The sequence below is a fragment of the Amblyomma mixtum genome, chromosome 7 (assembly GCF_055824585.1).
Source record: "Amblyomma mixtum isolate Tamu chromosome 7, ASM5582458v1, whole genome shotgun sequence".
Classification (NCBI taxonomy): Eukaryota; Metazoa; Arthropoda; class Arachnida; order Ixodida; family Ixodidae; genus Amblyomma; species Amblyomma mixtum.
The window spans coordinates 38,378,486-38,395,894 of NC_143018.1; the positions used below are offsets into that span (position 1 = coordinate 38,378,486).

The following is a 17,409-nucleotide window of genomic DNA, read 5'->3' on the forward strand; positions in this document are numbered from 1 at the left end:
GACTTGGGTCCATGCAGGAAGTGCAAAAAATAATTATAGCGAGACAACTCAGTATTATACACAGAATTCATGTACAACAGTGATGCGACAGTATCTGCGTCTATAAAATGAGTGAGGTAGAATGGTGAATTTTTTCATACATATTGCCGTATTGCCGTGAATCTTTGTGGTGTTTATTTGTTCATTCTTCAAAGCTGCTGACACATGCCGCTTTATCGCTTTGTTTGTGATGCAAGACGCGACCAGATTTATCTCGATTGATTGCATCCAGGTGGAGCCGAGTCTATGTTGTTCCAGAATGTTCTAGTAACCTCTTTATCTCGAAAGTTCGCTATCAGCTTTAAACTGAGCACGGCCGAGAGCAGCGGGCATTTGGCTCGACGACCGCTGAGCGCATTTGTTGCTACGCCGCCGCCGACTCATCAGTTCCCCGAATAAAGAGTTTTTGCTTAGAAGCCATTTTCGCTGTCTTCCTGACCTCCGGACTGCAGTCACCACTAAGTGGCATTATGTTGGTCGCAAATTTCTGTCTTGTGTTCATTTTCGCTAGCAGTTTTTTGCCTACATTTGGTTGTTCAGTATGGGAGAAAGCACTTTGCTTTGTTAATTTAATTTGCAGGTGGCAGTTCCTCTGATCAGAAGGCCACGCTGCACAGCATGCTAACAGAAATGAGGTTTCCCGCGGCACTCTCCCCCTTGCATCCATCTCCTCCACGTGGCGGGGAGGAAAGCAAGGTTGGCCAGTTTGAGTTGACCTTGCCAGAGCTGCCCTCCGAATCCCCATGGCTGGCCTGGTCGCCGCAGTCGGAACCAGAGACCTCTCCGTCAGAGCCGAAACCAGAGCCGGAGTTGTCTCCTCCTCCAGAACCACCGTACCAACCCACGCGACTGTTGGAGGCTAGTGTGAAGTTACCGCGGGAGGCTAAGCTGGAGCCTGCTACTGTGGAGGAGCCCGTGGCGCCTTTGGCTCCTTTCAAACTGCCACTGGACACGGGAAAGGTGCTGGAACACCACGGAGAGCCAATGGCGTTTGCATCCGTCTCTGCGCCAGAGCCAGGGCTAGTGCCGGAAGTGACTGCTCTTCCAGAACCACCCCAATTCAAACGACCGTCAGGGGCTCGCATGCAGGTATTGGTGAACGGGCAGCGGGATGTTCCAGTCAAAGTTAAGGAGGAACTTGTGGCGCCATCAGTGTCTTCCGAACTGCCTCACGACACGGCAAGCGTGCTGGAGCCCATCGAAGAGCCAGTGGTGCTTCCAAGGCCCTTGCCAGAGCTGATTCCTACTTCGGAACCACCCCAGTCCACACGGCTGTTGGACGCAAGTGCGGCGGCACCTGTGGCGAAGCAGGTGGAGTCTTCCACTTCCCCCAAACTGGAGCGGCAGGGTCTTGTGATTGAAGCTCCCGAGGAGCACGTGCCTTTGGCTTCCTCTGAAGTGCCGCAGGAAACAGCGGGAGTGCTGGAGCACGTTGAAGAGTCCATGGTGCCTGCAGCTACATCTGCACTGGAGCCAGGGTCATTGCCAGAGGTGTCACCTCTTCCAGAACCATCCAAATTCACCCACCTGTTGGAAGCTAGCATGCAGCATTTATCTCTTGCAGAACAGCTGAAGTCTGCTACTGTCTCGGAATTGGAGGGCCTTGTAATGGAAGCTGCGGAGGAACTCATGGTGACTTCAGCTTCCTCCAAACTGCCGCAGGAAACAGCAAAATTGCTGGAACACGTTGCAGAATTGATGGCGCCTGGGGCTATTTCACGGGAGACGGGGCCTGCCGTGTCTGCTCGGTCAGAACCACCACAGACAGCTTGGCCGTTGGAGCTGCTTATGCTGGGACAGGTGGCAGAATCCGTCGCTCGCTACCAACTGGAGCAGCAAGATCTTGCTCGGGAGGGGCCAGTGATGCCTCCGCCGGCTTCCCCCGAGCTTGCTCTGGTGCCGGTGCAAGAGGCTGCAGCACCCGCAGCTTCGTCTGAGCCAATGCAGCCCCCTCTGTCAGAGTCTGGCCTCTCACCACATCCAGAGGCTCTAATCGAATCAGAGTGTAAGTATTCCTGATTTCTGGTACAGGTGGCAAAAGCATTATGCATACATTGTGAATTACCTCACGTGTGGCTTCATTTTGCAACGTGTGCTGTAAAAATCTTGAAGCCCATGAGGGCACTATAGTGGCGGTCTCCAATTTAATTTAAATCACAATCACACAGCACACGGGTGCATTTTGTGTTCCGCCCCCATCGAAACATGGCCGCTGTGGCTGGTATTGAACCCAGATCCTCCGGCTCAGTAGCCGACTGCCCTAACCACTGAGCCACCGTGGCAGGTTGACGCTCTGTAGTCTCTACGAGAGACTACATTTTCGGATGACCTCCACACTGACTTCCAGCTTGATCAGTTCCACCACGTTCCCCACTTTGTTGCTGTCACTGTCTTAGCTTAAGGACTGCCTTGCAGTTATTTTCTTTTGCAGCAGTATCTGTGTTTGGGAGGTGAAGTGGCTCTTTGGTGCGACAATGTTAGCACTTCGGAATGACTATCTCCATATTGATCCGTGAGAATATGGCTGACTTGGCAAGGGACATGCACTTTCTGCAGTCATGTGATCCATGCCTCTGGGCCTAGGATTTGCCGCTGCACTTTTGTTGGAAAGAAGCCACTGCTCTGCTTCAAGTTGGACGAGATCTCTACTGTATTTGCTGGCCCAGGCTCAGTCTCTTCGGGCGACATTGTTCGTGGGCGACCTCCACCATGACATCCGGCTTCGCCACTTCCACCATGCTCCCCACTCTGTTGATTGTCATCACCACCATAGCTTAGGGACTTCTTTGATGTGGACTGAAAAAGTTGCATGGCAAAAGAGGCCAGGTGTTGTCTGCTGCTTCATGTTTTGTAAAAAAATAGGTGTCTGTGGACTATGCAGGAGCCTGGAAAGGTGCAGTGGCACCTGTAGTTTCTACAGCATGGGTATAATACTCCAGTTCTTTGACACTGCCCATCTTGTAGATTCGTATTGTCTCTACTTTAATTGCAGCAACTGCCTACTGCAAAAGTTGGCTGCACAATCAGTGTCAGTTTGAACTGTGGTCTTGCTGCTGTGGTCTGCTTCTGTGATAGAACCTCAGCTGTTCACTCGTTGTTGGTGCAAGAACGACTGAAAACTATCCAGGCTTTTTGATCTCCACAGTGAAATTGGGGCGTAATGGTCATTGCTGCAGGAAATAACTGAACCTTTTGCTTTTATCTCTAGTACTTTATCTCTTTAAGAAAAGGTGGCGAAGGAAAAGCCTACTCATGGAGTGCTGGACTCCTCGAAGCAGGCACTAAAATAAGCTGGAAAGTGCCCTTCATGAAAAAGGAAGGATTCGAGATGAAAAGAATTCAAGTTTCATGCATGTGTTGTTGAATGCCATGTAGTAGTGCACAAGTCTGTAAGTAGTTTGTCGCAGTATACATTGTTTTTCTCTCCTGGGCATACGCAGTTATGTGCAAATTTTCAACCAGGTCAAACTTTATGGTCTTTATGGACTCGTGCTTACTGAAGCATCATCATCATCATCAGCCTGACTACACCCACTGCAGGGCAAAGGCCGCGGTATGGCTGGCCGAACATTAAAGGTGCACTGAAGAGGATTCTGAACTCGTCTTTTTGCCGCGGGAACTCAATCTACACGTTCCTAGCATTCTTAGAAACTGCAACTTATTGCCCTGTATGGCCGATTTCCCTAATTAAATCGGTAACGTCCGGCTCCCGCCCTTTTTTTTTAATTCTGCCTCGTACGATGGGCGGAGTCGACCAACGCGTGAAGTTCCTTTCAGCCAGCTCCATGGAGGCTTTGCTTTCGCTTTATTTTCTTTTTTTAGGTTTCCATGAATAAATAGTTTCATTCGCAGATAATCTAGCCGCAAAATAAGCCCGAAGAAATAAAAATACGCGCGGACTATTTGCTACTACGGACTACTATGTATTACTCCGCCGATGGCAGAGCGGCAAGCAGCCACGGGACTGGGTGAAAGGCACTCCACGCGTTGGTCGACTCCGCCCACCGTACGAGGCAGAATTAAAAAAAAGGGCGGGAGCCGGACGTTAATTCGATTTAATTAGGGAAATTGGCCACACAGGGCAATAAGTCGCAGTTTCTAAGAATGCTGGGAACGTGTAGATCGAGTTCCCGTGGCAAAAAGACAAGTTCAGATTCCTCTTCAGTGCACCTTTAACACCGACGTATGCCAGTGGGCTCGCTCTTGCCTTGCTTGCCACTCTGCCAAAGTGAGCCGCCATACAAAGACTCCAAGCGAGTCGTTCCTGCCACCTGGTTGTCGCTTTGACCACGTTCATCTTGGCTTGGTTGGAGCGCTTCTCCCTTCTCTCTCCAGTTAACCCTGTCCTTTGTCAGCTGCAGCCACCCTATCCCCGCAAACTTCTTAATCTCATCCGCCCTGCTAACTTTCTGCCGTCCCCTGCTACGCTTGCCTTCTCTTGGAATCCACTCAGTTACCCTTAAGGACCGGCGGTTATCTTGGCTTCGCATTACATGCCCTGCCCAAGCTCACTTCTTCTTCCTCTTGATTTCAACTAGGATGTCATTAACCTGTGTCTGGCCCTTCACTCACTCTGCCCTTTTCCTGTTTCTTAATGTTAAACCTATTATTTTCCTTTCCATAGCTTGCTGCGTTGTCCTTAACTTAAGCTGAACCCTCTTTGTTAGCCTCCACATTTCTGCCCCATAGGTGAGTACCGGTAAGATACAGCTGTTGTGTACTTCTCTCTTGAGGGATATTGGTAAAGTGCCTTTCATGATCTGAGAGAACCTGCCATATACGCTCCACCCCATTCTTATTCTTCTAGTTATTTCCCTCTCATGATCCGGATCAGCGGTCACTACCTGCCCTAAGTAGACATATTCCCTTACTACTTCCAGCAGCTAGCTACCAGTTGCGAACTGCTGCTCCCTTGCTAGGCTGTTGAACATTACTTTTGTTTTCTGCATGTTGATTTTTAGCCCCACTGTTCTGCTCTGCCTTTCCAACTCATGTCCTGAGTGACTTAGCGAGGCAATGTCATCAGCGAATCGAATCGCAGATTACTTAGGTATTCTTCGTTAAATCTTACCCCAACTGTTCCCAATTCAGGCCTCGGAATACCTCCTGTAAAGAGGCCATGAATAGCATTGGCGAGATTGCGTCTTCCTGCCTCACACCCTTCCTTGTTGGAATTTTATTACGGACTTTATGGAGGACTATGGTAGCTGTGCAGTCGTTATAGATATCTCCCAATATCCAGTGCCACTCAAAAATTTTGTTTGACATAAGTGGAAGTGCAGATGAGAAAGGAAAATTGGAGGGTAAACTTAAGCTCCACCTTAATGGTATGATGTGGTAGCATTAATGGGTTAATGCCTCCATATATGTAGAATTGATCATTGTCTACTTTACATTCATAGATCGTAGGGAGTCCTTTTACCACTCCTGGTCTTGCGATGGCAGGTGCTGCCTCTAGTAGCGCGACCAGTCATTAACGCGAGAGAAGCGGGTTCGATCCTGGCCGTGACAGTCTTATTTCGATGAAGATGAAATGCTGGAGGCCCGTGTACTGTGCAATGTCAGTGCGCTTTAAAGAACCCCAGGTGGCCTAAATTGCTGGAGGCATCCCTCATTGTCTGAGTCACTTCGGGATGCTTAAACCCCATAAAATGAAATCAAATTCAACTGTTTCCTGCCACGCTGGGCAGTTTGTTGACAATGTGGTGGACAGGTTGTGATGTGTGTCTCAAGGGTCACGTGACCTAGGTGGCCCACATGCCACCTAGGCTGCTTCTCTGGGGATTTTAAGGCGTAAGGAAGCCTTTAATGCCTCATCGTTGTGAGCAGTTGTCGACAGATATGTCACACTTTTCATTTGGTCGAAACGGTCCTGACGTCACAGTGCGCGAATTTCAAACGGGGCCACTGGTACTTTGGTTAGTAACCATGCAGCCAATTAAAGGGATGGTATAGTGATGCTCCAAGTAAAATAAATGAAGAAATAAATAAATCAAACCCAGTAGGAAATTGGTCGAGTTCGGGAATCGAACCAGTGTCTCCCGAGTGCGAGACGAGCACGCTGACCGCTCCGCCATGCCAGCTCGATGGTTTGGAATGAACAAGGGTGCGTCTAGTGAATACAGTGTCTTCGTTCACTCCCATCTTCCTCTCTTCCCGTTACGGCGCGGTTCAGGTGTCCACCGAGATATGCGTGACAGATACATTTCCTCAAAAACCAATTTACCGACGGGCAAGGCCTACAGCGGAACTGACAATGGCGTTCTGTGGACTACCTGGCAGCGTTGCAAGACGCTGTCGCGTTCCACTCTTGGAGGCGAAGCTTAACATCTTAGCCTCACATCAGTGACACAAACAGCAACACCGCGCTTAAGGCTTTCGCCTCACCACACTTTGAGTCAACAAAGCGCCCCCCTGATTTTTTTTCGTTTCTTTTTGCTCACGGCCAATGACTCTGATGCCGGGTGCCAGCTTTTCTGCATGTGGGTTCTGTGCTTCACCACAATGCAGCTCTTGCAATTTCAAATCAGGTAGGATGTCACAGAGCATGAGGTGCGCATGAGGTGAGAATTGTTCAGTAAGACTTCCTCTAAGACCAGCAGAGTGCCGAAATTTTTCTGCAGTTATTTATTACCTTTTAACAGTATAACGTTGCACTAAGCACATTAAGCACAGACTAGTTTTTTTTTTTATCCCACTTGTCAAGAGGTCTTTCTCTTTTGACAAGGCAGGACAGGAACATACTTCAGCTGAGAGCAAGATTCTTGGAAAGTGCGAGCCATTGGCCCAAACAGTGTAAAAAAAACTAGTAGAGAATGCAGGGTGCTTCTCTTCTTTTGGATATAGCAAACAGATGAAGCAAAATCAATTAATTGTGAAAATGTCTCATTTCTTGACCACTTCTCTCTGTCAATGGTGAAATCCTTTACAGGATAGATTTGCAAGTAGTATTGTTTTGTTAACAGCCCTTCTAGCTTCTCTGTGGTTTTTTGCTTACTTGCACAATTGGCTTATTTGTTCCGCTGTGTGTATGTGTGTGCGTGTGTATTTGGAAATCGGCAGGAAGATATTTCTGCCGGCAGCGCTGCTCACGGCAGTCAAGGTGTGGGTGGGTAGCTTCACCTTGCATCACCGAGCAACTTATGAGGCAAGGTGCCTGCAGGCTGCTTCTGTAGCTTATACCTAACCGCCTGTTTAGCAGTGGAGAGGCCACTTGATTGAGCACAGTTTTAGAAAAGAAATGGCAGTCAATTTGCTCCTACTGGGTCCGTCTTTGGCAGAATTTCATTTACGGACTGCCAACCGACATGACACTCATTGATGTACTGAATACCTTGGTTGGTCTCAATGCCAGAATCGTCGCCACTGTGCTTAAGCTTTGTCCAGATTAAATAATTGACAAACTCACTGGTAAAGCATGGTGTTTAAAAGCCCGCAAGTGAAGGGGCGCTCTTTGAAGAATGCTATACTTTGTTTTTACCTCTTTTCCTCGAGCCAACCGTCAGCTCATTTTCTCCGGCACCACCACCTTTTACTATTGCAGGGAATGAAATAGGATAGCTGTCACTGCGATGGGTGTTTGAAATCTCAAAAATAGCCTCTGCTTGGTGAATGGAGCCTGATATGGGGATGGACACTGCTTGGCTCATGCTCATGTTTGCCATCATGTATTAATAGTCATCAGAATATGAGTAGTAGTTTGCAAATTGCATTATTATACCCCTGTCAAGCGGGCAAGTTAAGTGCACTTACGGAGAGTGTCACATGCTGTAAGTATACTTTGCCACATCTAAACGTCACAAGTGGAGTGTCACTCGCAGAAGAGTGCACTCTGGTTGGAGCGCGTTCAAGGAACACACTTTGAGGGCTGAGTGCGTGACCTCGACAGTAGCGACTTTGAAGGCACAATATGAATGGTGCTTAGGAAATACTTGCAGGTTTATTTTACTTGCTATAACACTGTTTTTAAAACATATTTCTTCTTTGTGGCTACAAGCAAAGCAACACACCAAAGGGACGCGATCAGATGCAGCTCCACTGCATGTCGCCTTTTTGTTCGTTGTCGAGATTGTGGGTAGTCTTTGCTGGTCTTGGCTTTTCTTCTATTTCTTTTTTTTTTCATCTTTAGACTGTTTAAGCTCTTTTTATTTGCGCTATCACGTCAAACAGCCAATTTTTCAGATCGTTTTTTTTTTCTTTTTTGTCGACCTCTTCAAAAATTCTGTTCATGTTGCATTTTTTTTACTACGAGTGCACTTCCCGTTTAGCACCATGTAGCCTAAAGTGCCACTTGGGATGCCGAAGTGCTCTCCCTTAAGTGCATTTAACTTGTGCACATGACAGGGGTAACGCATTAGGTAGTGATTGACTAAATTTAACGTTGCGGAGATATCAGTTACGTCTTCCTAGGCGCATGCTTTCCATCCCTCGTGAGGGTTCGTTTGATATGGGGCAACACTCTGAATATTTGTCTTTGAAACCTTGGGAGAGCAGTTTTTTAATGCCATTTTGCTAAAGAAAAAAAACAAAGTAAAGTGTTCAATGTAAGGTTTTTTTGCTTCTGCTGGGGGTCTTGGAAAATACCAGAGTGACTCATTTCCTGTGCCTGATTGCAGCGCACCTGGCGGCAGCTGCGTCACCAGCCGTGCTCCCAGTGGTTGGCTCCACGACAGTGCAGTGTTCCACGGCCGTGACCTTGACGGCCTCCAGCACAGGGCAGCGGCAAGAGGGGACACAGCCAGATGAGGCAGCAGCACACTCCCCTAGCAGGGCAAGGCCACCAAGTGAGGAGCCTCTGTCGGAGGCGGAGCACCATGCGGCAACTAGATCCCCTAGCAGGGCAAGGCCACCAAGTGAGGAGCATCCGTCGGAGGCGGAGCACCATGCGGCAACTGGATTCCATAGCAGGGCAAGGCCACCAAGCGAGGAGCGTCCGTCGGAGGCGGAGCACCATGTGGCAACTGGATCCCCTAGCAGGGCAAGGCCACCAAGCGAGGAGCCTCCGTCGGAGGCGGAGCACCATGTGGCAACTGGATCCCCTAGCAGGGCAAGGCCACCAAGCGAGGAGCCTCCGTCGGAGGCGGAGCACCATGTGGCAACTGGATCCCCTAGCAGGGCAAGGCCACCAAGCGAGGAGCCTCCGTCGGAGGCGGAGCACCATGTGGCAACTGGATCCCCTAGCAGGGCAAGGCCACCAAGCGAGGAGCCTCCGTCGGAGGCGGAGCACCATGTGGCAACTGGATCCCCTAGCAGGGCAAGGCCACCAAGCGAGGAGCGTCCGTCGGAGGCGGAGCACCATGTGGCAACTGGATCCCCTAGCAGGGCAAGGCCACCAAGTGAGGAGCCTCCGTCGGAGGCGGAGCACCATGTGGTAACTGGATCCCCTAGCAGGGCAAGGCCACCAAGTGAGGAGCATCCGTCGGAGGCGGAGCACCACGCGGCAACTGGATCCCATAGCAGGGCAAGGCCACCAAGCGAGGAGCGTCCGTCGGAGGCGGAGCACCATGTGGCAACTGGATCCCCTAGCAGGGCAAGGCCATCAAGCGAGGAGCGTCCGTCGGAGGCGGAGCACCATGCGGCAACTGGATCCCCTAGCAGGGCAAGGCCACCAAGTGAGGAGCGTCCGTCGGAGGTGGAGCACCATGCGGCAACTGGAGAGTCCCCAGTGCAGCTGCAGGACAGGTGGTTGGAGGGGCTGGTGACAGTAGGAGCAAAACTGTCGCTGCTTCTAGAAGCCTTGAAGAAGTCTGGGGACGAGGTGCGGGTGCTCACCAACGTGAACCAGACGCTTACCGACGTGAACCGGACGCTTGTCAGCGAGTGCCAGACGCTTGTCAACGAGTGCCAGACGCGCACCAGTGTGGACCAGACACTTACGGAGGAGATCCGGCTGCTTAGGGAGGTCATGGGGCATCTTATTAAGGAGGGCCAACACAGGAGGGACAGGAGTAGAGCCTCACGTGCCCAGGAGCATTCATCAGGAGTGGCACCACTTCTGGTCAAGAGGCAGGAAAGACCTGGGCAGGAACAGGTAGGTGAAGTCAAGCACATCTTCGTCATTTGTGTTTTGAAGGTTCATACCCATTGGGCACTAGAACTCTTTTGAACGTCCGTTGGATGTCTTATAAACGTCTGCAGGACGTCCATGGGAGTTTTGATGTCCATTGGGTATTGAATCAAGCCAAGTTACGATGAAGGTTCCCATTGACATGTGCTTGCTGACTCTATTGGCTATCCATATCTGCTACTGTCGTACACTGTTGGTATTAACTTTCTTTGGCTACAGTTTATGCGTCTGGGAGGTTAAGGGGAAGTTGGTCTAGAAAAATATGTCAATGAATTCACAATTCTGAAATGTTCAGGGAACGTGTATTTTCGTGCACTGATTCTTAGTATGTCATGTAATTTTGTATAAAACAAGTACTTGTGCACTTTCGTAATATTTTATGTAAGGGTTCTGCCTCAAGCTTTTAGGAACTTTGCTCCACAGAACTTGCTAAAAGACATGCCATTGGTTTTTCTTGACATTGGGGAATGAAATAAGGGTAAAATTATCATATTGTCTATCATAGAACTTGAGTTCTGTGGTTTTGAAGTTCCCACTGCACGGCTGGAAGGAAAATTTGTGTTCCTGTTTCTGGAGTGGTGAGTTCAAAATCGTATAACTGGTGCTGTGTTAGATAGGAGGATAATTTTACCCTTATTGCATTTTTTGATGTCAAGAGAAACCAATGGCATGCCTTTTGGCGAGATCCCTGCAGCAGAATTTCTTGGAAGCTCTCGGCAAAAAACTTACATAGCGTATTACATGAGTGCGCAAGTACTTGCTCTGCACAAAATTAAATGACATATATTTGGAATAGGTGGGTTTTTAAGTGTCATAGCAGTATGTACAAGCACTCTTGTTAGAGGACCCCGCCGCGGTGGCTCAGTGGTTACGGCGCTCGGCTGCTGACCCGAAAGACGCGGGTTCGATCCCGGCCGCGGCGGCTGAATTTTGATGAAGGCGAAATTCTAGAGGCCCGTGTGCTGTGCTATGTCAGTGCACGTTAAAGAACCCCAGGTGGTCGAAATGCGAAATTTCCGGAGCCCTTCACTACGGCGTCCCTCATAGCCTGAGTTGCTTCGGGACGTTAAACCCCAATAAACCAATAAACCAATCTTGTTAGAGGGTGAAGAAGGGGGCGGGGGGAAGAGGGAAAGAAGTTTTGCCAATTTGGTAATCATTTAATTTCTTCTTCATTTTTAGTTCCACTTTACTTCATGCTTTGATTTCTCTTCAGTGCGTGCCCATTCTTCTCCATGTTGCAGTTCACAATGTTCCTGGCCTTCCGTTTATTGGTACATTTTTGTAATTACGCTACCTGTATAATATGTTTAGGGTTCTAGATCCTTTACGCTTAGCATTTTATTGTGGTTTTCTTGTCTCCTGTGAGATGTTGCTCGTATTCCGCCTAGGTGCGCTTCCTGCTACTTTGTTCTCAGGCTCCACCTAACCTAACCTAAATGAGTGCACTTTTCTTACTTCACAAATCTATTAACCCGGTGGGTGTGTTCAGAACTTGGAGTAATCATGTTAGCAGAAATTTGAAATGGTGAAACTGGATCGTAAAGCAGGCTTGTAAAAATGGGAGCCGCATGTGGTACGGCTGATCATGTAATGAAGAGTTTGAACCCATTCTTGTGTCATAATTCCTAGCCGCTTGCTCAACTGCTGGCTTTTCCCCTGCTGCCCTCTTTGCATTGAAATTTCCCTATGAATATATGCGTCATGGGCTACGAACTTTATCCATACCCCTGTCAAGCGGGCAGGTTAAGTGCACTTAAGGAGAGTGTACTTCGCTGTAAGTACACTTTGCTGCATCTAAACGGCGCAAGTGGAGTGTCACTCGCGGAAGAGTGCACTCCGCTGAGAGTGCGTTCACGGACCACACTTTGCTGGTCGAGTGCGTAGCCTCGACGCCAGCGGTTCCAATGTACAAAATTTATAGTGCATAAAAAGTACTTACAACTTTATTTTACGTGCTATAACACTGTTTTCAGAAAAAAAGTTCCTTGGTTATAGCTACAAGCGAAGCAACAAAACAAGTCAACGTGATCAGATGCAACATTCCTGCCCGCCGCCATCTTGTTTGTTGTCGAAATTCTGGATAGTTAAGAAGAATAGTCTTGGCTGGATAGTCTTGGCTGGTCTTGGCTTTTCTTCTGTTTTCATTTTTTTTCATCGCTAAAAACTGTTGAACCTCGTTTTATTTGCGCTATCACGTTAAGCAATCAAATATTATGAGTCTTTTTTTTTTTTCCATCGTCCTGTTCAGAAATTCCGCTCATTTTCTTTCGCCGTTTTTTTTTACTATGAGTGCACTTTGCTTTCCCGTTTAGCACCGCGTAGCCCAAAGTGTCACTCGGGATGCCGAAGCGCACTTCCCGTAAGTGCACTTAACTTGCCCGTTTGACAGGGGTATTTTTTATAAGGTCCTTCTGCAGTCTCAGCAGTGCATGCGTCCGAATGTCAGTGCTTGTGCCTGCAGCATCTTCAGCTTGTGCCTCCTGTTGTAATGCGACAATGAGAATGATACTGTTAAAAGTTTGTTTATGGAAAATATTGAGTAAAGGCTCTTTCTGGCTTTGTTCTCTTGTTTGTCACCAAAAAACTCAGTTGGTGAGAAAATTTGGATTTAAAAATGGATTTTTTTTTTTTCACCACTTGAGTCAGACTTGTGCCATCAAGAGCAAGGAAATACTCTACGATTTATCACTCGGAAGTGAATGGTGGTGGTGTAACTTACGCTCAGGGAGCTGTGCGTAAAAAAGTGTATCTTGACACCATGCCATATTTTGCTTGTGCCGCGGTGGCTCAGTGGTTATGGTGCTCGGCTGCTGACCCAAAAGACGCGGGTTCGATCCCGGCCGCGGCGGTTGAATTTCTTTGGAGGAGAAATTCGAGGCCCGTGTACTGTGCGATGTCAGTGCACGTTAAAGAACCCGAGGTGGTCGAAATTTCCGGAGCCCTCCACTACGGCGTCTCTCATAGCCTTAGTCGCTTTGGGACGTTAAACCCCATAAACAAACAAACAAACAAACAAACAAACAAACAAACAAACAAACAAAACTGCCTACGGTGTCGATGCCTGTAATTCATTTCTAGATGGTTTCTACAGCTTTTAAGAGCTCCGTTTCCAGTTAACCCCTTGAGTTTCGATTTTTTTAAAAACTTTCCCAGATGGTTAATTTATTTTGTTGACGATTTTTCAATGTACAAAATGTACAAAATCAGAGTCGTAAGAGTCATCGCTGTCGGTGTCGAGAGAAGCAGCAATGCATTTTGGCGGCATCGCCGCTTTGCCATGCATCTGAAAAACTTGAAGGAAACTCAAGAAGAGTGAGAATACCTCGTGGGCATCGGTGATAAACAAGCTAGCGACATTCCGTTGCCATTACGCGACGGAACCGAAACCACAAAGGGGCATTGCAGCAGACCACGCAACATGCTGCAGCTAGAAATCAGTTCTGTTTACCTCCGCAAGAAGGTATCGCAACCAAATTTCAAACGCCTCTTGTAAGTCCTAGGAGGTGGTAGCACCTCCCAGTGAGCATGCATCGTCATTATGGTGCGAAATTTCAAACGGAGGATTGAAACCGTTCCCGTACGACAAAGACCTTGCAAGACAGAAAACCGCCACCATACATATATGGCAAAAACCCTCAAAGACGCGGGTTCGATCCCGGCCGCGGCGGTTGAATTTCTTCGGAGGAGAAATTTTAGAGGCCCGTGTACTGTGCGATGTCAGTGCACGTTAAAGAACCCCAGGTGGTCGAAATTTCCGGAGGCCTTCACTATACGGCGTCCCTCATAGCCTTGGTCGCTTTGGGACGTTAAACCCCATAAAACCAAACCAAACCAAACCTCAAAAGATTAAAAGTAGCCTCCCTGGTTTTAAAGCGCAACAATCTTGGTGTCCCCTTAAGTTTGGTTAATTTGTCTGCCGCCCTCCCAAAGCTGGAGGATTGTGAATGTTGCAGCCTTTATTGGTCATTTGATCAAGAGCCCAGTACCGTATTCTCTCCTGCACAGAGCATGGATACTTCAGATCTACACGACACGCATCTCCATCCAGTCAGCATTTAATGGCTTTTGTGCCTAGCGTAATTTGGCACCGTTGCATGCAATTCTGCTTGTACCAGCAGCATAACTTTGTTTGCCACTAGTTTATGACATTTTGCTTCATTCATTTACTTCAACCTTTGGTGGTGTCAAAACTAACTTGTCCTTTGTGTTCTCCAGTGTTCACGTGACGAAAGGCACCATGGACAGCCATCGGAGGTGGTGCTGCTGTTAAACAGACCTCATCCGGTTCACCAAATGGGTGAGGGTGGCTCCTCTAACGGACTGGAAGATGAGGAAGGACTTAACAGAAAACACAGCAGGCCAGAAGTTGTCTGCCTGACGTCCCCACACACTTCTCCACACAGCATGCCAGAGAGGCTGAGCAGGGAAGCATCTCCCACTGTTCCAGTGTCCCCAAGGCTGAGCGAGAACAGCTGCTCGCCTAGACTGGTAGAGACGCAGGAAGGGAACGGTGAAGAGGCATCTGCATACATGCGTTTCCTCCAAAGTCCTGCACGCACCCATCTGAGTGAGTTGGCGTCGTCCGAAATCTCGCCTTCCAGGGAAATGAGGCTGTTTCTGTCTCGGCTCAGGATGTTGGCCTCACACTCCAGTCGGTCCGACACACTGGTGGCCGTTGTGGTGAACGCGGACCGCGACATGCTTGTGCGCGCCATCCTCACCCTGCTGAACAGGTGCAAGACGAACCCCCTGGTGGCCTTCTGTCAGGGGAAGTGCGGGGCCCCGTTGTTCACCAAGATTGAAGAGCTGCTGCTCACCGCCATGGCACGTGGCACTGCGGATCGGCAGGCGGCACTGCTGTTTGTGCTGCAGGCCCGCTTCTGCAGCATCTGGCAGCCAGAGGGGCTGCTCGCACAGGGCGCATACGTGCGCTTCATGTTTGCGTTGTGCCGAAGCCTCGGTGAGCACACATTGGCCCGGGGCATGATCTGGGAGCTCATGCGCTCAGACCGGGCTCCATTCCTGGTGGCCTCGGCTGTGGGTGCCTGGCCCAATCTGCTGGACGCGCTGTCATCAGGTGAGGAACTGGATCCATCCATCATCTGCAGCAGTATAAGCTGAACTCGAATCTGCTCGATGCACGGTTCCCACTTGTGCTGCATTGCCTTGAAACTTGGCAGCGGCCTGAAATGAGTGGAATTGTGGGCAGGCACTTCTGGAAAAGTGTGCATACGCAAAGTTAGGAGGCACTTGCAGAGAAATTGTTTTGGCTGTCAAGCCTTCTTAAGTAAGATGATTGGGAGGATTCAGGCCCTGAAAGTCTACAGATCCCAACTGTTTTCTTTCGCAGTAAATATTTTTATTACTGTGAACAGTATTTTGCAGTATAGATATAAGTATATCTTGTTTGCTGTAACTATGTTCATAAAGTCCTAAAAACTTGTGTGGTGCTGGAAGAGCTGGTGCAGTGTTACTCTTGTGTTGAAAGGGAGTGATAGTTCTCTTAGGATAGCTATCTCCGTGTCAGTGATGCCTGCATTGTATGATCATAACAGCGCACTATTCGATTCCTTGAGGCGAGCAGGTCATCTTCACATGTGAGCATGGTTCACTTAGCGTATTTCCACTGTAATGCGATTTGTGGAAGATATGCAGGGCCATTCATTAGAATCGCATATCTGGCTGTAGGCTAACATTGTTTGCTTGTTTTGCTAATTAAAGAAACACTGAGGACCAATAGAACTCAGCCTTTGTCAGTAGGGTGCTGCGTTCTAATCACAAAGACACCGTGATGACTGAAAGGGGAGCTTTCATATGCTGTAGAAAAGACCAAAAAACAAAATATAATGTCACCACCATGAGCTGATTTCAAATGCGTGCGCGTCAGCGGGTTTCTGGGCGCGGATACCAGAGGCAACGCTACTCCGCCATGTGCTTTAAAACGGGGACAACCCATTCTTTTTCGGCAAGGATGTCACAAGTTTTAATCGACTTGCAGAGAGATTTTTAAATCCAACTTTCTCAGCTATAATTGTCTTTTGCTGCCGTACAAACATCAGTGCAGCTGGGAGGAGTCAGAGAATCAGTTTTTACTGAGAACTATAATTGGAACAAGTTGTCCTCACCTTTAGTGTAGGCCTTTGTGTAGGCCTTTGTGCAGGCCTTCAAGGCCTGCACTAAAGTCCCTCTAAGTAAGCTTTTTAGAGCGGAAACTCTATTCCTCCCGTACAAGGCTGAAGGTCATGTGGCTATGAAATTTGACCTTGAAACCAGGAGGAGCGGAGGCTCCGCTCTGATGTCATGCCACGTGACTCGCCACGTCTCGCCACAGCAGTGCACGTTGAGCCGATGGCGTTCACTCTCCTAGGCAACTATCGAATCACATGACTCTCTGCGCCTCGCCACAGCTGTGTATGCGGAGCTGACGGCACCCTTCCAACTGCCGGAAATCGCGTGACGCGCCGTTCGCTATATAGAAGCGTGTGGCGTGTGCTTACCTTCGTGTGCCTACCTTAACAGAGCTTTCGCTCATCTTGCTAGGCTCAGCCAGGGTTGAACCACAACTAATTTTGTTTCAGACTTTCTCAGACAGGAATAGGCGATTTGATATGGTAACTAGAAACAGGTTGTGTGCATTGATAGTTTTATGTTTGGTTCATGAGATGTCTATTCTGGTGTACGCAATGGTCCTTGCTGAGTGCACTGCTGTGTACCTCTGTGTTATCACGCTCTTGTTTTCTTGTTTCATGTTTTCGTGCATCACAGCTCTTTGCAGACTGTAGAAAAAAAAAAACTACTTTCAACACAAGGAGTCCTCGAGGAAGCTGCTTCCCTTCACTTTGCCAGATTAATCCTGTTATGATTTCTGTTGTCATATTTGGGGGCTGATTGTTGGTCATGAACTGCGTGTTTTTCCAAATTTATGAGACTAAGAACATACGTCCTGACAAGGTATTAGTCAGCCGTGGGCTTGGGCAGGGCATGTAATGCGAAGGCAAGATAACCGCTGGTCCTTAAGGGTAACGGAGTGGATTCCAAGAGAAAGCAAACGTAGCAGAGGACGGCAGAAAGTTAGATGGGTGGATGAGATTAAGAAGTTTGCGGGGATACAGTGGCGGCAACTGACAAAGGACAGGGTTAACTGGAGAGACATGGGAGAGGCCTTTGCCCTGCAGTGGGTGTAGTCAGGCTGATGATGATGATGAATGTTTGAGAGGCTGTGTTGGTGCAACTTTTTGGCGTAATTTCTGCAACCTGTTCCTTCAGTGTTCTCTGCTGAGAGGGGGGGGGGGGGGGGGGAC

At 48.6% G+C, this 17,409-nt stretch overlaps 1 protein-coding gene across 4 annotated transcripts in view; it reads left to right on the forward strand.

Annotated features, from left to right (window-relative positions):
• The window catches only part of LOC149335705 (uncharacterized), a 75,733-nt gene that overhangs the window by 48,234 nt on the left and 10,090 nt on the right, over positions 1-17,409 (forward strand). For 3 of the 4 annotated variants that reach the window (XM_089552303.1, XM_089552304.1, XM_089552305.1), the window contains exons 11-13: positions 620-2,044; positions 8,655-10,069; positions 14,324-15,185. In XM_089552303.1, the coding sequence (XP_089408429.1) occupies positions 620-2,044; positions 8,655-10,069; positions 14,324-15,185 (3,702 nt within the window). The remainder of the gene's footprint in view (positions 1-619; positions 2,045-8,654; positions 10,070-14,323; positions 15,186-17,409) is intronic. The other variant, XM_089552306.1, reaches the window with a different exon arrangement.